This window comes from Geotrypetes seraphini, chromosome 19 (assembly GCF_902459505.1).
Source record: "Geotrypetes seraphini chromosome 19, aGeoSer1.1, whole genome shotgun sequence".
NCBI lineage: Eukaryota > Metazoa > Chordata > Amphibia > Gymnophiona > Dermophiidae > Geotrypetes > Geotrypetes seraphini.
In genome coordinates, this window is record NC_047102.1 from 18004195 (window position 1) to 18027619 (window position 23425).

The window sequence follows — 23425 nt, forward strand, 5'->3', positions numbered from 1 at the left end:
AAAATAATAATAATAATTTTATTTTTATATACCGCCATACCGAAAATTCTAGGCCGTTCAAAACAGTCAAGGCAATACATGCAATACAGATAAATACATCAATTAAAATACATCTAAAGAATAGGCGAGATTAAATGCATACAATATAGGTAAAATACAGCAATTTAAAACAGAATAAAAGGTAATAAATTGAGAAGCAAGATACATTAAGATATCAGCCTATCAAATAATTGAGTCTTTATCTGTTTTCTAAAATACTTGTTAGAATATGTATGTTTTCTGTAACTCGCTCAGAATTGCAGGATGGGCGAGTAAGAAATTTTTTAAAATAAAATCCATATAATGCCCTGGGATTCACAGCAAGATGTCTTAAGATACAGTTCCTTTGCTAGTCATATATAACTGCATACTTATAGCTTGCCAACTTTCTAAGCCATAATTCATTAATACAAGATGGGACTTTAGATAAAAATGAATAATATAGGATTTATTTCTACTTAAAAAAGCTCACTATAGACTTCTCTAAAGATATTTCTTGCATGATGAAGTACTAGATGGCTCCCCATAGCAAACATAAGATTTTAGAGCATACATTTGCAATATTTCCTATGACATGACAGAACTGAAAATTACTGCTGAGAAAAATAGCAGTGCAAGGAAAGAATACAGCAATGTGACTTGTAATAGCCCCATCTAAACTCAAACCTTTATATAAATTTATACTTTTAAAATAGCCTGTAAAATAGAAAATCAAGCCTTATATAACTTGATTGGGAACATGATGGTTCTTACATTTTTATTTTTTTTTTACTACAGGCAGTCCCCAAGTTACAGATGCCCGACTTAAGTACGACTCATACTTAAGAATGAGGTTGCAGCTTCATATGATTTCACTGAGCAGTATTTCCAGTGGCATTGACTCCTACACTTCTCCTGCAGCAGATTCAGGAATAATGCATGGCCACATTGAGTACAGTGTGTGGTTGTGCAAGCTGTACCTTAGAGGGAACGCCGGTAGGAGCAGTTGGTCCCTTTGTCAGCTGGGAGCAGAGGGAAGCAGCAAGAATCTTAAGAACATAAGACTTGCCGCTGCTGGGTCAGACCAGTGGCCCATCGTGTCCAGAAGTCTGCTCCCGCAGACCAGTGCTCTAAATGAGTCCAGCCTTACCTGCATACGTTCCAATTTAGCAGGAACTTGTCCAACTTTGTCTTGAATTCCTGGAGGGTGTTTTCCCCTATAACATCCTCCGGAAGAGTGTTCCAGTTTTCTACCACTCTCTGGGTAAAGAAGAACTTCCTTACGTTCGTACGGAATCTATCCCCTTTTAACTTTAGAGAGTGCCCTCTTGTTCTCCCTACCTTGGAGAGGGTAAACAGTCTTTCTTTATCTATTAAGTCTATTCCCTGTATTATCTTGAATGTTTCAATCATGTCCACTCTGTCTCCTCTTTTCAAGGGTAAAGAGGCCCAGTTTCTCTAATCTCTCACTGTACAACAACTCCTCCAGCCCCTTAACTATTTTAGTCACTCTTCTCTGGATCCTTTCGAGTAGTACTGCGTCCTTCCTCATGTACGGTGACCAGTTCTGGACGCAGTACTCCAGGTGAGGGCGCACCATGGCCCGGTACAGCAGCGTGATAACCTTCTCTGATCTGTTTGTGATCCCCTTCTTAATCATTCCTAGCATTCTGTCCACCCTTTTCGCCGCCGCTGCCACAACCACGCATTGCGCTGACAGCTTCATCGACTTGTCGACCAGTACTCCCAAGTCTCATTCCTGGGGGGGTCTTTCCGAGTACTGCACCGGACATCTTGTATTCATGTATAAGATTTTTGTTACATACAAATCCAACTTAAGAGCAGCTTTAAAAATATAACTCGTTCTTAACCCGGGGACTGCCTGTGTCATAACCATCTATACTGGCCCAAATGCACCCGTATATCCCAACCATCAGTACACATTAATATTCCACCCAATCCACTTTGCTCATGCTGTTCATACAGAAGTATGGAAGACAGAAGGAACGAACCAGTGTCCCCTCTTAATCTATGTTGTCTCCTCCCCACCCATAAGATTTCTCAGTTAGCCAGCCACATGTTACCAAAGGAGTGGAGAAAATGGGCTGGCATGCTCACCCCTATATAGACACATATAGAGTGGTTGAGAGGAACAAAGGATACCAGGCTCACCACACTTTACTACCCAGTATACAACTCAGTCTTCAGAACTCTCTGCTTTGTGCCACCTCTGTGAAAACATACATAGCATCCACTCCCCTACCCCTCACCAAGTGGGCAGATACCAAATTCCTTGTAATCAAGGTACACCTCACCATTACTCCTCGAAATCCCAGGTCTAGCCAAGTATTTAGCTGATGGGCATGACTGAGAACAAATGGAAATGGAAATAGTAGTAGTAACGGGCAAATGTTTTGAAGTCTGCATGCATTATAAATACATACTTTTAACACCCAGAGACCCAGTGTTGTAATATTACAACATCACATTTAAGGCTACAAAATAAACCCTCCCCCATTTTTTTCTTTTTAAAACTTCATGTACATTACTAATAGAACCTATTGTTCAGTTCTGCAACACCATTGGATGGTTGAATGTGTAAATAGGTCTGTTTATCTGGCCATGAAGTCATACAACCCTGTTGCCTGCTTTAGAGTATATCATCTTGTTGTTTTGGATGGGATACATCAGGACTAAAGTAAGTAAAAAGCTTGAAATATTTTTTTATGTGATCATTAATATGTGTAGATCATGCAGATTTTATGACATCATTGAATATACTGATTTTAAGAGATTTAGAGCTGGTTATTTCTATGTTGTAATTTTACAACAGTGGGTCAAAGTGATAGCAAGGTTTTGTCTGCACTCCCCTGAGACCCAGTGTTGTAATATTACAACATCACATTTAAGGCTACAAAATAAACCCTCCCCCATTTTTTTTCTTTTTAAAACTTCATGTACATTACTAATAGAACCTATTGTTCAGTTCTGCAACACCATTGGATGGTTGAATGTGTAAATAGGTCTGTTTATCTGGCCATGAAGTCATACAACCCTGTTGCCTGCTTTGGAGTAATGATGTCCATTCCCTCTGCACACCACTGGAGTACTTTCAGAAGTTTGTGACAGAAGATATGATCAACGCTCTGGCAGATAACACAAATCAGTACAGTTTTCAGAAGAAAGGATCATCTATAAACACAAACACAAAGGAAATAGAGCAGATGATTGGCATGTATCTGAAGATGGGTCTTGTCCAAATGCCTGGAGTCCGTATGTACTGGGAAGCAGACACAAGATACAGTCCTGTCGCTGATGTAATGTCACGAAACAGATTCCAGTCTCTGTTGACATCATTACATTTTGTGAACAATCTAACCGTGTCTGAGATGGAACAAAAAAGTGACAAACTCTGGAAACTCAGACCATGGCTTGATGCTTTCAGAGAGAAATGCCTAAAAGTGGTCCCTGAAGAACATAACTCTGTTGATGAAATGATGATCCCTTTCAGGGGGAAATTCAGCAGCATCAAACAGTACATGCGTGGCAAGCCAAACCCATGGGGGTTCAAGCTGTGGGCAAGGACTGGAATCTCTGGTATACTTTGTGATTTTGATGTGTACCAAGGCAGTGTGAATGGAATACGGGCAAGATCTGAACTTGGACTATCAGGGGATGTTGTGATGAAACTTGCTTCCACACTTCCACATAGTCACAACTACAAGATCTATGCAGACAACTTTTTCACCAGCATCCCATTGATAGTTAGGCTGCTGGATTGTGGAATTCATTACACAGGAACAGCCAGACAAGTGCGCCTTCCAAACTGTAATCTTGAGGATGAGAAAAGCTTGAAGAAAAAGGGAAGAGGAAGCTTTGATGTCAGAGTGGAGTCAAATCACAACATTTGTGCTGTGAAATGGTTTGACAACAGACAGGTTACACTTGTGTCTTCCTTTGCTGGCCCACAACCAGTGGAGAAGATTCAACGCTGGGACAAAACTGCCAAAAGATTTGCGCTAACATGAAATTTTTTGTGCAAAAACACGAAATTTCTTGATTACCGCTGATAGAAATGCCAAAAGGAATGCCACCGAGAGGTTAGAAAAGCAAAAGGGAAATATGAAGAGGGGCTGGCCAGGGAGGCGAAAAACTTCAAGGCATTCTTCAGTTACGTAAAGGGGAAGCGACCAGCGAGAGAGGAGGTGGGGCCGTTGGACGATGGGGATAGGAAGGGAGTGATCAAGGAGGATAAAGAGGTAGCTGAGAGGTTGAACACGTTCTTCTCGTCGGTTTTCACGAGAGAAGACACATCTAATATACCAGACTCAGAGGAGCTCATGAGTGGGGAACAGGCTGAAAAATTAGAACACATAGAGGTAAGTAAGGAGGATGTCCTCAAGCAGATAGATAGGTTAAAATGCGGCAAATCGCCGGGCCCAGACTGGATCCACTCAAGGGTTCTGAAAGAACTAAGACAAGAAATAGCGGGCACAATCCAGCATGTTTGCAACCTATCCTTGAAAACTGGAGAGGTACCAGAGGACTGGAAATTGGCGAATGTCACACCTATCTTCAAGAAGGGATCGAGGGGTGACCCCGGAAACTACAGGCCGGTGAGCCTGACTTCAATTATAGGGAAGATGGTGGAAGCTATGATCAAGGATGGTATTTGCGAGCATATCGAGAGATATGGCCTACTGAGAACAAGCCAGCATGGATTCTGTAAGGGAAGGTCATGCTTAACGAACCTTCTGCACTTCTTTGAGGGAATAAGCAGTCGGGTGGACAATGGGGAACCTATAGACATCATTTACCTTGATTTTCAAAAGGCTTTCGACAAGGTGCCACATGAAAGGCTGCTTAGGAAACTGTGGAACCACGGGGTGGGAGGGGATGTGCACAGATGGATCGAACACTGGTTGTCGGGTAGACTGCAGAGGGTCGGAGTAAAGGGACAATACTCTGACTGGCGGGGAGTCACGAGCGGTGTGCCACAGGGATCGGTGCTGGGGCCGTTACTCTTCAACATATTTATCAATGACCTGGAAAAAGAGGCAAAGTGCGAGGTTATAAAATTTGCAGACGATACCAAACTGTGCGGCAGAGTTAGGTCTAGGGAGGAGTGTGAGGACCTGCAAAGGGACCTGGACAAGCTGGAAGACTGGGCAAACAAATGGCAAATGCGCTTTAACGTGGAAAAATGCAAGGTCATGCATATAGGTAAAAAGAACCCGCTGTTCAAATACAAATTGGGGGGGGCATTATTGGGAGACAGCAGTCTTGAGAGAGACTTGGGTGTGCTGGTAGATGCATCACTGAAGCCATCTGCACAGTGCGCAGCAGCCTCGAAAAAAGGCAACAGAATGCTGGGCATCATAAAGAGGGGCATAACAACCAGGACGCGGGAAGTCATCATGCCATTGTATAGAGCTATGGTGCGTCCACATCTGGAATACTGCGTTCAATACTGGTCGCCGTACCTCAAGAAGGACATGGCAGTGCTTGAGAGAGTCCAAAGGAGAGCAACGAAACTGGTAAGAGGGCTGGAACACTGCCCATATGCCGAGAGGTTGGATAGGCTGGGGCTCTTCTCTCTGGAAAAAAGGAGGCTCAGGGGAGATATGATAGAGACCTTCAAGATCATGAGGGGCATAGAGAGGGTGGATAGGGACAGATTCTTCAGGCTGAAGGGGTCAACAGGCACGAGGGGGCATTCGGAGAAACTGAAGGGAGATAGGTTCAGAACAAATGCAAGGAAGTTTTTCTTCACCCAAAGGGTCGTGGACACTTGGAATGCGCTACCGGAGGAAGTGATCAGGCAGAGTACGGTACAGGGATTCAAACAGGGATTGGACGGATTCCTGAGGGATAGGGGGATCGTGGGATACTGAGAGAGGTGCTGGGATGTAACACAGGTATAGAAAGCAAACCAAGTAATAAGTATAGAAATCCGACCAGGTTGTGCATGTGCAAGACCGGAGGGTTAGGACTTTGATGGGAAGATAAAACTCAATGGGAAACCAAGGTGGCAAGGGGGGCCCCTTCTGGTGTCTCAGACAGGCCGTGACCTGTTCGGGGCCGCCGCGGGAGCGGACTGCTGGGCAAGATGGACCTGAGGTCTGACCCAGCGGAGGCACTGCTTATGTTCTTATGTTCTTAAGTCAATGGGCGCTTCACAGGGAAAAATTTGCGTTTTTATATGATACTCATTTTTTGTATTAAATTGATAATAAAAATTACTTTTTTCTTTATTATACTATTGTTGTTGTGTATATACATAAACTTAGGTGGGTCTTTATAAGCTGTAAAGTACAAATAAACTTTTAATTATTCCTTACATGTGTTCAGAGAGAGAGTGACACTATTGAAATTCTGCTACCTTACAGGCCCAGCGTTGCAATTTTACAACATCCTCCCCAAAAGTTACTAAAATGTCAAAATAAAAAAAAAAAACACTGATTTAGGGATCACAAGCCTCCTATAACAACATGTGAACGTTCAAAAACATTTTTTTACGTTTTTTTCTATATTTGGGTCTCTGGGGGTTAAGGCTGGCCAAAAGCACATCTCTTCAAAAACTGCCCATACCGTGGGTAAATGCATGTAAGAAGCAGATTTTCTAAAATGTATTATGCTATTGTGTTTGTTTAAATATATTTTAACTCTTATTTTCACAAGATTGTAAAGCACTTTGGCTCCATTTAGAACAGAGGTCTCGAACTCAAACCCTTTGCAGGGCCACATTTTGGATTTGTAGGTACTTGAAGGGCCGCAGAAAAAAAATAGTTAATGTCTTATTAAAGAAATGACAATTTTGCATGAGGTAAAACTCTTCATAGTTTATAAATCTTTCCTTTTGGCCAAGACTTAATAATAATATTGTCATTTATAGCTAAAGAGACATATGATCAAGAAACTTTTATTTTACTTTTGTGATTATGATAAACATACCGAGGGCCTCAAAATAGTACCTGGCGGGCTGCGTGTTTGAGACCACTGATTTAGAAGGTAGCATGTAAGTGCTGTTTGTTGTATAAGGGCGAAATTTAAAATCTATGTTGGAATGAGATCCCCCAGCTGCTATTAAACTAAGATGAGTATTACATATTGTTAATAAATTAATGAGTTAAAAAGTATTTCTAAGATATGAAATATTTATTTCAGCTTTAAAAAATGTTTGACCAATGACGATAATGGTGATAAGTCGCTACTGATTGCTCTTCGGCGCGCGTTTTTTTTTCTACAGGCTACAGTTCTTTCTTGTGGTTTGTCTGGACCCCTGATGAAGGTGTGTTTTCTGAAACACGGACCGTGTTGGGTCCCTTGCCTTTTTAGTGTTGTTTTTAACCACTTTTGATTCAATAAACTGAGCCTACATCATTGTACTGGTTCCTGCAGTTTTCCTTTGTTTTGCTTTCGTACCCTTCACTGCAGAAGTTGTTGGTTCCTCTCCTCGATAAGTCTGCAGGTCAAATATCTACTAATGCAGCAGCACCGCCAAGGTCTGAAGTAATTCATTCAGGGTGATGATTAATGAGTGTTTTGTATAAGGGCTGCATGTTGATTAAAATTTGTAATCTTGGTTAATTGCATGATTAAAAGTATGGTGAGGTTCCCTCTGTAGCTCCTTGTGACTCTGGGAGGCAATTTAAACCTCACTCTACTCCGAGCTGAGCAAAGAGCGATTTTTGAGATAAACACTGTCTCTCCCGCTGGCCTGAATTTAGACGTCAATTAAATTCCCTTTTTGTACTCGGCTATTATTTATATTGAACTAGTCTCGTAGCTGTTTAGTTTGATTTACTTTGAAGTTTGTATGCAACTATTATTTCATGAGGGTATTTTAATGTAAATGGACATTTTGAGCTCTTTTCCCTAGAAAAGCGAAGACTTAGAGGGGACATGATAGAGACTTACAAGATCATGAAGGGCATAGAGAAAGTGGAGAGGGACAGATTCTTCAAACGTTCGAAAACTACAAGAACGAGAGGGCATTCGGAAAAATTAAGAGGGGACAGATTCAGAACCAATGCTAGGAAGTTCTTCACCCAAAGGAATGCGCTTCCAGAGGGTGTGATAGGACAGAGTATGATATTGGGGTTCAGGAAGGGATTAGATGATTTCCTGAAGAAAAAGGGGATAGAAGGGTATAGATAGAGGGTGTGATAGGACAGAGTATGATATTGGGGTTCAGGAAGGGATTAGATGATTTCCTGAAGAAAAAGGGGATAGAAGGGTATAGATAGAGGGTGTGATAGGACAGAGTATGATATTGGGGTTCAAGAAGGGATTCGATGATTTCCTGAAGAAAAAGGGGATAGAAGGGTATAGATAGAGGGTGTGATAGGACAGAGTATGATATTGGGGTTCAAGAAGGGATTAGATGATTTCCTGAAGAAAAAGGGGATAGAAGGGTATAGATAGAGGGTGTGATAGGACAGAGTATGATATTGGGGTTCAAGAAGGGATTAGATGATTTCCTGAAGAAAAAGGGGATAGAAGGGTATAGATAGAGGATTACTATACAGGTCCTGGACCTGATGGGCCACCGCGTGAGCGGACTGCTGGGTGTGATGGACCCCTGGTCTGACCCAGCAGAGGCACTGCTTATGTTTTTATGTTTTACAAAGCCGTGCTAGTGGTTTTAGCGCACGCACCGGATTAGCGCATGCTAGCTACAAATCTACCGCCTGCTGAAAAGGAGGCGGTAGCGGCTAGCACGCAAGGCAATTTAGCGCGCGCTATTCCACGCGCTAAGGTCCTAGTGCGGCTTTGTAAAAGGAGCCCTTTACCTACGTATTTCTGTGCAATTTGAATTTGTAAACATTTGGTATTTGCAAGATACAATGCGCCATGTTTTGAAGGCCTTTTGTGTTAATACAATTTGATGTTTTTATATGTTTGCTCTAGATACGGTTTTTGGACCCGATGTTTTCTTTGCTGGGGCCTTGTTTCTTTCTTTTATAAACTCCACGTAGTTTCTTATCTTTTCATCATCACATGGCATCTTTTATTTTATTTTCATCATTACGTTGTAAAACATTCGCACCTTCAAGTTCTGTTGCTAATTTATTCACATTCCATTTCCTACGTTTCAAATTTTATCATCTTATTGTGGGGTCCTTTTATTAAGGCGCGCTAAATGCTAAGGCATCCATTTTATTCTATGGGCTAATCTTTAGCGCACACTAAGTAGTCCTTTTACTAAGGTGCGGTAGCCGATTCAGCGCACCCTAAATGCTAACGCATGCTAACGTGTCCATAGGATATAATGACACAGATTTGGAACTATATGTGGTTTTCAGAATTCCATGAATAATTACTAACTGAACCACTGGAAAGTAATGAAAATGAGACTGGAAATACTTTTTCAGTGATTAAGGTTGCAGGCCTCAGAACTTGGAGCTGTTTTTACCCAATTAGGGTTATTGATCACTGAAAAAAGTATTTCCAATCTCATTTTCATTACCGTATATACTCGAATATAAGTCGATTCAAATATAAGTTGAGACCCCCTTCCCCCCCAAAAGGTGGAAAAACGATTGACTCGAATATAAGTCGGGCGGCTTAATAGTCAAGTGTCCTGCCCTGTCAGGCTCTGCACCCAGCCCCCTTCCCTTTATCCCTCCCCTGTCAGGTATTGAACCTAGCACCCTTCCATCCTCCCCTCCCCTGTCAGGCTCTGCACCCTTCCTTTCTTCCCCTGTCAGACTCTGCCTTCTGTCCCCCCCTCCCCTCCCTGCCTATCTTCATACCTCTGCCGATCTGGTAGTGGTGCAGCAGGTCCTCTGCCAATCGCTGGTGGAGGTGCTGCGGGCAGGAGCAAGCTTTCCAAACTCCTGCCCCGCGGCGCGATCCAATTTCGCCATCTGAGCTGCATGAGTAATAGCGCGATTTGGCGCTGCTTTTCAGCACTGAGCGGCTTCCTTACTGGCTCCCACAAATTCTCACGAGATTCCCATAGTTTATATCCCCATTTCTTATTAACATTTCCATTTTTCATCTATATTTCATTTTATTTTCAGACTTTATTCTAAGGAAGCACTTATTTAATTCATTATTTATTAATTAACTTTTTGTGTACAGTTTCACCCATGTATGATTCACACAAGTTGCAAACATTCTCGTTTCTCAGTACACATATATCATCCACTTTAGTTGTAAACATTCTTGTCACGCAGCGTAAAAAAAAATTTTGCACAGTTTCACTTTGGCCACATTATCCATTTGCACATCCATTTTGGATTGTTTTCCCCACAAAGTCTGTAATCACTACTTTCAGGATGGTTTTCCTTTTTTCCTTTTTACACATTTAGCTCGGTCTGTGAAACCTGTGCCTTTTTCCATTATGGCCCATCTGGCACCCCATAATTTGTCATTTGATTTTGACCTCATAGCCTTAGGTCTGTTTCTAATTTCATCAGTCTTTTCGTGGTGTTTTTCAGACTGCAGTTTGACATGACTGTCAGTTTTACGGCGATTTCAGTAAGTCCTCCCTTTTATTTCATTTGGATCATTTTAAATTAATTAACTTTGCAGCACCAGTTTTGGTCTTTTAATCATATATATTACAGTGTTTTGCATTGGTGATTCGGTTCTCAAATTGGGTTTTAGCCCCTTTATGGTTAATATAGCAAAAATCTCCCTTCAGAATTATATTTTTTAAAGGATTACATTGTTTGTTTCATTCATGCTACGTTTTAATTAATAATTGGTTTTAAATTTGAGTAGGTTATGGGTCACATTGTTTCAATATTTTTTCTATTATTATTATTATTTTTATATCTGCTTGGTATTGGCTTTTATCACCTGATTAGATGTTGTTTATTTAGTCCTTTATTTCAAATGCCATTTTAACCTCTTATTTGCTCCTTTAAGGACATTAAACAGTTTATAGTTTTAGATGTTGACCATTTTTTAGTTGGGCATTTTTTTCATTTTAGATTTTGTTTCTTGTATGCAGCCATTATTTAGTTAATCTCAGGATATTAATACAAAGCTATCATTTTACTGTTAATTTTATCCATATATTTTTTTTATTTTAGCAGCACACTTTTGGATGCTTCAGAGCATGATCAAATTGTGTGGCTTTTAATAATCGGTATGCCTGTTGATTATTTTTTTTCTCTGAGCCATTTCACCTTTTTCCGTCATTATTTTTATGTATTCATCTAAGCCATATTTCACTTGAGCTTAATTCATCTAGGGGTCCTTTTGCTAAGGCGCGCTGACCAACTTAGCTCACCCAAATCGATTTAGCGCGTGCTAAAGATTGGGTCTCACCATTCCTTCACTTGATATTTCTACTGAATATTTCCTGGTGTTTTTCCATCACTATTTCACTATTTTCATCATCATTCCATTTTCACTCATATCTCATACATTTAAGTCTTGTTTAACACATAAATAAATACACATTTTTATAGGTCTCCATAGGAAGGTGACTATAACCAAAACACGGACTGTGTCAGTCCGCACCATAACTTTTGCTGTGTGTTGTATGTACTGACTTTTATTGACTGCATCGCTTTTAATTAATTCAAGAAGTATCATTAAAACTTTTTTACATCAAGAACATCATCTCCACTGTTCCATCTTTGCTTTTGGCTTCCCCTTTGTGTTCTGTGGAAATGTATTGGGCAAGTTATTTATTTTTTTGAAAATGCTTCCATAGCTTTTCAGTGATTTTGGTTACTCTGGCATGTTAGTTGGACCGAGCTTTGTTTTATCCCAGACCTGCCATCTGTGAACTTATATGCTACATTTTTAGTGACCCCTAATGCAGGCGTTCCTCAGACGCCGAAACACAGTGCTGTGTCGGGTTCACAGCTTCTGCTTGTGTCCTTTTATGAAATAAACAAGTTGGTTTTCCATCAGTGATCTTCAGTGGAGTGTTTATTGTCCGTTCCCACTTCCTTTTGTACAAGTTATTTATTACCCAGAGTCACAAGGAGCTGCAGTGGGAAAATAAATAACATACCTTTCATTATGCAATTACAAATTTGAATGAAAACGCAGGCCTAAAAAAAATTAAAGAATAAAAAATAATGAAACATAAAAAATACAAATTAAAGAATCTAAACTAGCATGCAGAATAGCTATAAACAATATGACTAATTTTCACAGCCTACTTTATATGCTTTAGTGTATGATTTTATACCCTTTAAATATAAACTGAACTGCCTAGATGCATTTTGTGCTTAGAGCGGTATAGCACAGTGGTTGCCAACCCTGTCCTGGAGGACCACCAGGCCAATCGGGTTTTCAGGATAGCCCTAATGAATATGCATGAGAGAGATTTGCATATAATGGAAGTGACAGGCATGGGTCGTATCGAGGTGGAAGAGGATATCTTCCGTCTTATGGGACCTTCGTACACCAGAGGGCATCCGCTGAAAATCAGGGGAGGGAAATTTCATGGTGACTCCAGAAAGTATTTCTTCACCGAGAGGGTGGTCGATCATTGGAATGAACTCCCACGGCAGGTGATTGAGGCCAACAGCGTGGCAGATTTCAAAAATAAATGGGATATTCATATGGGATCTCTAATGATGTAAAGGCAGGGGGTGGTGAGCAAAATCAAGGAGAAGGGTCACTAGAGTGGGCAGACTTGATGGGCTTTGGCCCTTTTCTGCCGTCATTTTTCTATGTTTCTATGTTTCTATTCATTAGGGCTAGCCTGAAAACACGATAGGCTTAGTGGTCCTCCAGGACAGGGTTGGGAACCACTGGTATAGAAAGTGGTTAAATAAAAATGTGATGTCATTGAAATTTACTGTAATATTGTAATATATGAATTATCATCATTTTTATGGATGGATGCTGTTTGTGCTTTTTGACATCCCTCCTGTTATGTATTTTGGCTATGTAGAAATCAATGATTGATGCCACAGTAACACTGAGTATTCCATATTTTAAAAATGCTTGCTTTTATGAAAACAGGGTGAAATTATATCATTTCCTTTCCCGTTTTTTCCAGCAGATTTCAATTTTGCAGTAAACGGTGCTGCTGCTGCAACATATAAATTCTCCTTTGCTCTAAATAGCCACGACAGTAAGATTTACCAATGTGTCTCTTTCTTCGTGTGTAGAAATTATCTCCTGGAGTCAGCCAGTTTGCCTATACCTGTGTGCAGGAGCACACAATATGGACTAACCAGCAGTTTTGGGAAACAACCTTTTACAATGATGTACAAAATCAAGTGCGTTCTCTCTATCTCACAGCCAAGGAAGACAATCATGGGACACAACTGAAGCAACAGGTAAGAGGAACACAAGATGTCGATATACAAGTCTAGAAAAATAGTAGCTACTGTGATAAGCCCTGAAAAATTGAACGAGTTTTCTCAAAACTACAAAAAATTAAGAACATAAGAAATGGCTTCGCCGGATCAGATCCTAGGTCATCCAGTCCGGCGACCTGCACTCGCGGAGGCCAAGCCAGGTGTTCCCTGTTGAGAAACCTTGTTTACTCGTATCCCTCAATGTGATTTGCGAGAAGGTGTGCATCCAACTTGCCCTTGAATCCCGGAATGGTGGTCTCCATCACGACCTCCTCCGGGAGTGCGTTCCAAGCGTCCACCACTTGTTGTGCGAAGCAGAATTTCCTGATATTTGTCCTGGGCCTGGTGCCCCTCAGCTTCAATCCATGACCTCTTATAGTTGTCCTTCTAAAGAAAATATATTGAGATGGCTCAAATGAGAAGAGCTTTGCAATGCCAGGCAGAAGGTTTCTGGCTCAGTCTCCAAGTTAGCTCTTCCAGTTCTCGGGTCAAGTGGAGATGCAATAGAAGCATGTAAAACAAGGCACCGGTAAACCAAGAAACCAGCAAGAATGGAGTTGATGAACTGGAAATACACAGGTTTACTTATGACATAAAATGAAATAAGTTAATTTGCACTTAATTAATTAGAAAAGATCTTTACTTTCAATAATTTATAGATAGTGTCAAATAGATCACCATCCCTAGGTCGATAGTGATGGCGGTTAAATTTAAGGGGATTGACTGTCTTGAGAAAAATGTTACAGTGAAACATGTTGTTACAGAGCTATTCCAAAACTGACTACAAATTAAGCTAAGTACAACTATTTATTTAAAAAAATTGGTGTTTAATGACACTATTTATGAAATTATTTACATTAAGGAGATTTTTAAAAATATTTATAAGTATTTATATACACAATATAAGAGTTGATCCTGTGATGAAGCGGCATGTTAATCACTGGGGAAATGATTACCATGACCCCAGTGCGTTGTCTCTGAGGATCGGGAATCCAACGTTGGAGATTGGGTCAGTGATCTATTTGATACTATCTATACATTATATTAAATGAAATAAGAACATAAGAATAGCCTTACTGGGTCAGACCAATGGTCCATCAAGCCCAGTAGGCCATTCTCATGGTGGCCAATCCAGGTCACCAGTACCTGGCCCAAACCCAAAGAGCAGCAACATTCCAGCATCTCAAAGAATAGCAAGATTCCGGAACCCCAATGAGAGCAACATTCCAGAGCTGAGATTGTGATGTCATAATGCCTCAGAGCCAACCTCATCAGTGATGTTACAATGGCTTCATTGTCCTATACTTGGCACACGTAAGAGCATAAGAACAGCCATACTGGGTCAGACCAATGGTCCATCAGGCCCAGTAGCCTGTTCTCTTTGGTGGCCAATGCAGGTCCTTAGTACCTGGCCAAAACCCAAAGAGTAGCAACATTCCACTAAAAACAATATCAACTAGCAATACTATCAAATAGTCCCAAGCTAATGTGAATAATTCCAGAACCAGGGCGTGACATGAGAAGGGAGCCGAGGTCGGCGCGAGCAGCAAGTGGAAGAGGTATAATTTCAGTTTTAGTGTTCCACGCAAAACATTTGCTCCGTTTGGTGTGCCAGAGCTAAAAAGGTTTGCGAGACACTGCCGTACAGTGTTCCCCTTTGAAAACTATCTCCCTGAGGGATTTAGAAATTGTTCCTTCTCTGTACTATTAATGCTGAATTGGAGAAGAGAAGTGTAATAAATGTCACTTTTTTTTCTGCAGGAGAAGACTGTCATGGATCTTGCAGCTGAACAGTTACGTTTGTGGCCAACATTCAGCAAGGAGAAACAGCTGGAACTGATCCAAAGTGAGGAGAGCACTGTGTTCAGTCAGGCAATTCATTTTGCCAACCTTATGGTCTACCTCCTGGTGCCCCTGGACACCAGTAAAAACAAACTATTAAGATCTACAGGAACAACAGACTGGGAGAGTGGAAGCAACAGTATCGTGACCAATAGGTAAACAGATCCTGGCTGGCATACAGTGTGGCTTCTGCTAAATGGCAGTAGAAAATGTTCCTGGAAGGTAGACTGGCTAAACAAAGCCTGGGAGATCTTAATGTGGCCGAAATGAACTGCGTCTGCTTAGCCCTTTTAGGGAAACTCAGACTTAACAAACAGTTAAACCATAGGAGCGTGGCAAAAACTGGGATAAGGTGCGTGAAATAGTCTCCCGGTAGAAGTGGTGGAGAGAAAGACTGTGTCTGAATTTAAGAAAGTGTGTGACAGGCCCCTGGGATCCTTTGGGGAGAGGAGGGAAATTGTGGATGCTGTGTTTGGCCAGACTGGATGGGCCATTTGGCCTTTATCTGCCGTCATGTTTCTATCTTATCAGCGCCTTGCATTTGACTTGCCATTCCTTATCTTTTAATCCCCTGTTTTATCAGTGATGTTTTTATTAAATTTATTGTAAACCACCTAGACATAGGGCTCCTTTTATGAAGGTGTGCTAGGGCTTTAACGCACTACATTGCCGCGCGTGCTAGACTTTTAACGCTAGCATTGAGCTGGTGTTAGTTCTAGAAGCATAGCGTGCGGTGTGACGCGCGGTAATTTCCTGCATATGCTAAAAACTCTAGGGCACCTTAGTAAAAGGAGCTCATAATGATAGGTGGTATATCAAATAAATAAACAAACTTGAAACTTATGTTTCTTCCTGTTATTTTCAGTCAGATCCTTCTTCCATTTTCTGAAGGATTCTTTTAGCTCTAATAGCTTTCTTCACCTCACTCATTATCCACACTGGTTGCCTTGACATGCTTTGTTTCTGTGACTTCTTTTTCTATCTGTGTACTATAGAAACATAGCTTGCCAAGTTCAGTAGCTGATTGCTCTAAGAAATCTCTAACTCGTATGCAGGGAGAAGCTGCTGCAAAGGTGTTATATTTATCATACATGTCTCTCCCTTCTGCGTTTAGCATTGCAGGCAGCGTTGCAGAAAGCTATGACACTGAAAGTGGGTTTGAAGACTCTGAAAACACCGACATTGCAAATTCAGTCGTGCGCTTCATCACACGATTTATTGACAAGGTTTGCACAGAGAGTGGAGTAACTCAGGATCACATCAAGAGCCTTCATTGTATGATACCAGGTATAATTCAGCACCTGGCTCTACTCAGCTGTTTTGTATTTTTTTTTTTAAACTATGCTGTTTTATTTGCTTATGTGTGTGCCTCTTTCTTCTATTAAAAAAGCATTGCTGAAATTAATTTTGAATAATTCAGCTGGTGGGTAAACAGTCGTAAAAATCTCCCTTGTGAAGTGGTTCTTCCTTTGTATTGCATTGTGGGTGATCCAGATTTGAATTTCAGGGTCAGAGGTTGATTAGACCTGGAAAGGCTGTGAAGATATTGCACTCATGCTTCTAGAACAGGGGTTCTTAACCCAGTCCTCAGTAGACATTTACCCAGTCAGATTTTCAGGATTTCCTCAATGAATATGTATGACACAAATCTGCACATAATAAACTAAAACTAAACTAAAACTTAGTTTTATAGACCGAGTCATCAACCAAGAGAAGCTCGACTCGGTTTACAATAATGTAAAACATAATACACAAATTTGACAAGAAAAAGTAGACTGAAATAGTTAATTTCCAAAATGTTTAGCAAACAAAAAAATTTTCAGAACTTTCCGGAATAAAGCAAAAGAACCTAAACTTCTTAATGTAAGTGGTAAAGCATTCCAGAATTCGATTAATTTAAAAGCAAAATAATAACTAAATCTCTTAAAGGTTCTGTTTTTACCACTGAGAGAGGGAAATGTAAGTTTTAATTTTTGAGAACTTCTGGCGAGATGAGATCTATGAACATTCCAGTCTAAAGGAATCAAAGTAGCGAAAATGCCAAATAGGATCTTAAATGCAATACAAAAGCACTTAAATTGAATTCTGAGATACACTGGAAGCCAATGTAATTCTTTGAGCAGAGGGGTTACGTGATCAAATTTACTCCTACCGAAGATAAGTTTACCTGCAGTGTTCTGTATTAATTGAAGTTTCTGCAGACTGATCTTTGAAAGACCCAAATATACTGAATTGCAGTAATCCAGCCTTGACAAAATGATTGATTGAACCAGTACAGAGAAGTGTTGTTGGTAAAAAAGTGCTCTCACTCTTCTCAGAGCGTGCAAATCTAGCTTATGCATATTCATTGAGAATATCCTGAAAAATCTGACTGGCTAGGTGTGTCCTGAGGACTAAGTTGAGAGCCACTATAGGAAGAAAGATAGCGGTTTCTATAGGGGTAGTTCCTGATGCTGTGGATACTTTTGCAGAAGGTGCTATTTCAGTCCTAAGACTAATGAGAGTCCCTAAGCTGCCTAGCAATGCCTTCTGGGAAAACAAAACAATAAAAATACAGTAAAATTTTGGATTGCAAATAACTTGGTTTGCAAGTGTTTTGCAAGACAAGCAAAACATTTTATTAAATTTTAACTTGATATACAAGCAATGTCTTGAAATACAAGCAGTGTCTTGCAATACAAATACATACAGTATACACACATCACAACTGAGCCGATGGTTCTTCTCTCTCTGACACTGTAAGAGTGTAGTGACTTTTCTAAACTAGCAAAGTCTTGCAATACGAGTACATACAGTATATACGTGTCACATCATCACAATTCACAGGCAGCAAAGCTGGACCCCTCCATCTCCAACCTGTTGACAACTACAATTGACTTTAAGTCATTCCGAAAAGAAATCAAAACTCTGCTATTCAAAAAAACAATACAGCCTTCTTATTCCCCCCCCTCGCATCCTCCCCCCTCCATGCAAATTTCCAGTTGACCTCCTACCCCTCTACTAATATCTCCCCAATGACCCTATCAAGTAACCAACCCTGAACTACATCTTCCTTACTATTAATCCTCAATTCTCCTCCCTTCCTCAATTTCTTCCCTCTGCCTCTATTATTTAAAGTCCCCTAAATTGTAACTCCCTGTGCCTCTACTATGTAACCATCCCCTAAATTGTAACTTCCTGGAAATGTCCAGCTATCTTCTACTGTAATCTGCTTAGAACTGCAAGGTACAGGTGGAATAGAAGTCACTAATGTAATGTAATGTAATGTAATTGAGCCAATGGTTCTCTCAGGAGTGTAGTGACTATTCTAAATGAGCGAGGTCTTGCAATACAAGTACGTATAGTATTTTGTATTAAAGTTTTTGGGTTGTGGACCGAATTGTCTGAGTTTCCATTATTTCCTATGGGGAAATTCGCTTTGATATACGAGTGCTTTGGATTACAAGCATGCTTCTGGAACAAATTATGCTTGCAAACCAAGGTTTGACTGTAGATGAAAGAATAGATGGAAAAAGTGGCTTCTGGGTTGGGGGAAGGGGAGGGAAGAGGCTTACTAAAGGGATGTGGAGGTTTTGAATATCATTCCACCACTGGAAGCAGTACCTAGAGAATGACACGGGGACGAACTGAATTTCTCTGTCCAATCCCCATGAGATTTGTTACTGTCCCTGTTCCATTCCTGTAAGCTCTGCCTTAACCTCACAAGCCTTGACCACTTATGATTTTAAAGTGTTTGAGGCTTGTGCAGATGAGGACTAAGGAATCTGGGCTCCTTCCAACTATTCCGAAAGCATCTAAAAACTAGGCTATTCACAAAAATGTAAGGTTCTCTTCCCCCCTATACTCAACCTCCAACCCCATTATGCTGTTCCTTCCTTATATTAAGCTTTTGTAAACCATGCTGAGCTCTATAATTATGGAGAGGATGCGGTATATAAACGTAAGGTTTAGTTTAGTTTAGTTTAGGACAGAGCTTAAGCATTGGTGGAATGAGGCATTATGACATCACAATCTGAGCTCTAGAATGTTGCTACTTATGACTTTAAAGGGTTTGAGGCTTGTGCAGATAAGGACAGAGCTTAGGCATTGGTGGGATGAGGCATTATGACATCACAATCTGAGCTCTAGAATGTTGCTACTTAGGATTTTAAAGGGTTTGAGACTTGTGCAAATGAGGACAGAGCTTGCAGGAATGGGACAGGGACAGGAAAATAACTCTGGACAGGAAAATGAGTACCACACTCCACTCAGTTTGGATTGACCACCTTTCTCTTTACTCTTTCTGAACATCTAATCAGATATTTTAACTATTTTAAGGCATTGTTGCTATGCACATTGAGACCTTAGAAGCAGTTCACCGGGAGAGCAGAAGGCTACCACCGATAAAGAAGGTATGGGATCTCTTAGAGAGAGAAAAAAATAATGGTTAGATATAGGCAGACTGGATGGGCCATTTGGCCTTTATCTGCCATCATGTTTCTATGTTATTTTGATGATGTATTAATTCATAGGATTTGTTGGATCCAGCCTTTTATTATTATTACAGTTATGTCAAATGAGAATTTTCAGCATTGGTGATGTTTTCCCAGTGCCAAGAACGAAAGTTTGGCTGTATTCTCACTGAAGATAAGCTGGAGAAAGTAGAATCAAATCTCCAGACAAAATGAAACTGATGCTTAGCTTTATCAGTATACTGCAAAAATCGATTCTTCCTTTTCAGTATATTATATGTACATTCTAGGTTTTTCATACTTAATCGGCCAGTTTTGAAACATTTTTTTTTTAAATAAATTTGCAAATGTTTTCCCTTCCTAACTATGTTCAGCCCAAGATCCTGCGGCCTGCGCTGCTGCCGGGTGAAGAGTTTGTGTGTGAAGCGTTGCGTGTGCTGCTTGATCCCGATGGCAGAGAGGAGGCAACAGGGGGAATGCTTGGAGGTCCCCATATTCTTCCTGCAGAAGGAGCATTATTCCTGACGACGTATAGAATCATATTTAAAGGCACACCTCATGATCCCCTAGGTATGACTTTCTTATTTTATTTTATTTTATTTTATTTAATGCAGAGTTTATATATCACGAAATCATCACACTGGCTTCGAAGCGGTTTATAAGAAAACAAATAAAAACTAGATTTATACAAAAGCCAAAAATCGGTTCATAGACAACACCGCGAAAGACAAAGGCGCGCGCCGACAACTGAGCGCAAGACGGAGGTGCGCGCCGAAGAAAATTACTGTTTTTAGGGGCACCGACGGGGGGTTTTGTTGGGGAGCCCCCCCCCAGTTTACTTAATAGAGATCGCACCGGCGTTGTTGGGGGTTTGGGGGGTTGTAACCCCCCACATTTTACTGTAAACTTAATTTTTTCCCTAAAAACAGGGAAAAAGTGAAGTTTTCAGTAAAATGTGGGGGGTTACAACCCCCAAACCCCCCACAATGCCTCCACAACGCAGCGCGATCTCTATTAAGTAAAGTGGCCCACACACTCCCGTCGGAGCCCTAAAAACAGTAATTTTCTGCGGCGCGCACCTCCGCACTGCGCTCAATTGTCTGCGCGCGCCTTTGTCCCGGCGCGCTTTTGACCTACCACCCAATGGGCTCACAAACTAACTACAATACCTATGAAAAGGAATGAACAAACAATTATCATCATGCATAACAGACATAGATGAAGGAAGGAAGAGGGAATCCAGTAAAAAACAAAACAGAGAAAAACTCCATGAAGCAAAGTTACTGAACAGATAGGTATTTGACAGATAGGTAAGTTTTAAATAGCTTTCTAAAGGTGAGATAATTAAGGCCTAGATTCACTAAAATCAGCGATCGTCGCTAAACCGGTTTTCACAGGTTTAGCAACGATCACTGCTAACCTACTTGATTCCCAAACGGCCCACTGCTTGTTTTTCCCATCGATCGCCCATTTTCTGATCCTGCCGTGCAAATCAGTTAAAAAAAAAAAACCCTTGCAAAATAGCCAAGCGATTGATTCACATACATTGCAAGGGCTATTTAGCATCGGGTTTTACCAATCCTAAAACCCGATTGCTGTAGATCTGTCAGTAACTGTGTTACTGACAGGTCTGCCCGGGATTTTTCATTTTATTTGCAATGGCATAGATATTTTGCATGTATTACCCAATAAAAATAAAGAAAAAAAGCCTCCCGACAGCAGCCCCTCCCTCCCTCCCTGAACCAGAAATAAATGGCAGGAGGGATGCCCACTCCCTCCTGCCCCCAGACGCTCCCCCCCGACTCTCCACCGTCCACGCCAAACTTAAATATGGCTGGAAGGATGCCCAATCCCTCCTGCCACCAGACGTTCCCCCCAATGCTCCACCCCCCCCCTCTTTAAGTCAGGAGCAGTTTTTCTTTACCCAGCGTGTGGTGGACACCTGGAATGCGCTTCCAGAGGGCGTAATAGGGCAGAGCATAGTACTGAGGTTCAAGAAAGGATTGGATAATTTCCTGCTGGAAAAAGGGATAGAGGGGTATAGATAGAGGGCTACTGCACAGGTCCTGGACCTGTTGGGCCACTGCGTGGGCGGACTGCTGGGCACGATAGACCTCAGGTCTGACCCAGTGGAGGCATTGCTTATGTTCTTATGTTCCTGCTCCTCCACCGGCCACTGTCTGCAGTGAGGGCCTTAGGCCCCTCCCTGGTGTAGCATCTGATGCACGGGGAGGGGCCTAAGGCCCTGATTGGCTCAGATGCCTCAAGCCCCTCCCCTTGGGTGGGGACTTAGGCGTCTGAGCCAATCAGGGACTCCCTTAGGCTTCTCACAAGGGGGAAGAGCCTAAGCCTAAAGCTCCTCACATTTAGGCACCCATACTTACATCAGCAGTATAGCTGCCATAAGTGTAGGCACCTTAATGCAACAGGGACATATGTACGTCCCCCTTGTAAATATAATAATTTTAATAATAATAATTTATTTCTTATATACCGCTATACCATAAGTTCAAAGCGGTTTACAACAAGATACATACAGTGAGCATGTGAAGTGAGGAGAAAAAACAGCTTGAACTGGGATACAAGATACAAATGGAAGAGAACCAAGTTGTTTTGAATCTAAAGATGTGAATAGTCGAAGACTGATACAGGGAAAAACGATTTGGGTTAGAATACAATTACTAAAGGAAAGAGCATGAGTAATCTAAAATCTAGGGAGAAGGGGATTGAGTTGTATATTTACAGAATAATGTGTATACAGTATACTGGCATATATGTATGTAGAAACATAGAAGATGATGGCAGATAAGGGCCATAGCCCATCAGGTCTGCCCACTCTACTGACCCACCCCCAAGTCTACTATCCTAGGGATCCCACTCCTGGTGACAGATTCCCTTGGCTTAACCCTCTAAGGGATCCCACATGGGCATCCCATTTGCTCTTAAATTCTTGCACGCTGTTTGCCTCGATCACCTGCACCGGGAGCTCGTTCCAAGGATCAACCACTCTTGGTGAAGAAATATTTCCTGGTGTTGCCATGAAATTTCCCGCCCCTGAGTTTGAGCGGATGCCCTCTTGTGGCTGAGGATCCTTTGAGAAAGAGAATCTCTTCTTCCATCTCAATACGGCTGGTAATATACTTAAACGTCTCGATCATGTCTCCTCTCTCCCTACGTTCCTCGAGTGAGTACAGCCGCAAATTTTTCAGCCTTTCCTCGTACGATAGCTCCTTGAGCCCTGAGACCATCCTGGTGGCCATCCGTTGCACAGACTCTACTCTCAGCACATCTTTTCGGTAGTGTGGCCTCCAGAATTGCACACAGTATTCCAAATGAGGCCTCACCATGGTTCTGTATAATGGCATTATGACTTCAGGCTTCCGGCTGACGAAACTCCTGCGGATGCAACCTAACAACTGTCTTGCCTTAGATGAAGCCTTCTCCACATGATCAGCAGTTTTCATGTCTGCGCTGATGATCACTCCAAGTCTCGTTCTGTTGGAGTTCTAGCTAAGGTCTCACCATTCAAGGTGTAAATTCTGCACGGATTTCTGCTGCCGAGGTGCATGATCTTGCATTTCTTAGCGTTGAAGCCCAGCTGCCAGGTCGAGGACCAAAGCTCCAACAAATGTAGGTCCTGTGTCATACTATCGGGTGAATTGCCATCTCTCACTATATTGCATAGTTTGGCGTCGTCAGCGAATAACGTTACCTTACCTTGAAGCCCCTGAGTTAGGTCCCCTCTGAATATGTTGAAAAGGAGCGGGCCCAAGACTGAGCCTTGCGGTAAGTGTACCTCTAAGTGTGTATATACTAGTGTGTGATAGA

At 41.4% G+C, this 23425-nt stretch overlaps 1 protein-coding gene across 2 annotated transcripts in view; it reads left to right on the forward strand.

Moving 5' to 3' along the window:
- The window catches only part of SBF2 (SET binding factor 2), a 571734-nt gene that overhangs the window by 342220 nt on the left and 206089 nt on the right, over positions 1-23425 (forward strand). For both annotated transcript variants that reach the window (XM_033928005.1, XM_033928006.1), the window contains exons 18-22: positions 13113-13283; positions 15066-15301; positions 16261-16433; positions 19464-19537; positions 19972-20167. In XM_033928005.1, coding sequence (XP_033783896.1) covers positions 13113-13283; positions 15066-15301; positions 16261-16433; positions 19464-19537; positions 19972-20167 — 850 coding nt within the window. The remainder of the gene's footprint in view (positions 1-13112; positions 13284-15065; positions 15302-16260; positions 16434-19463; positions 19538-19971; positions 20168-23425) is intronic.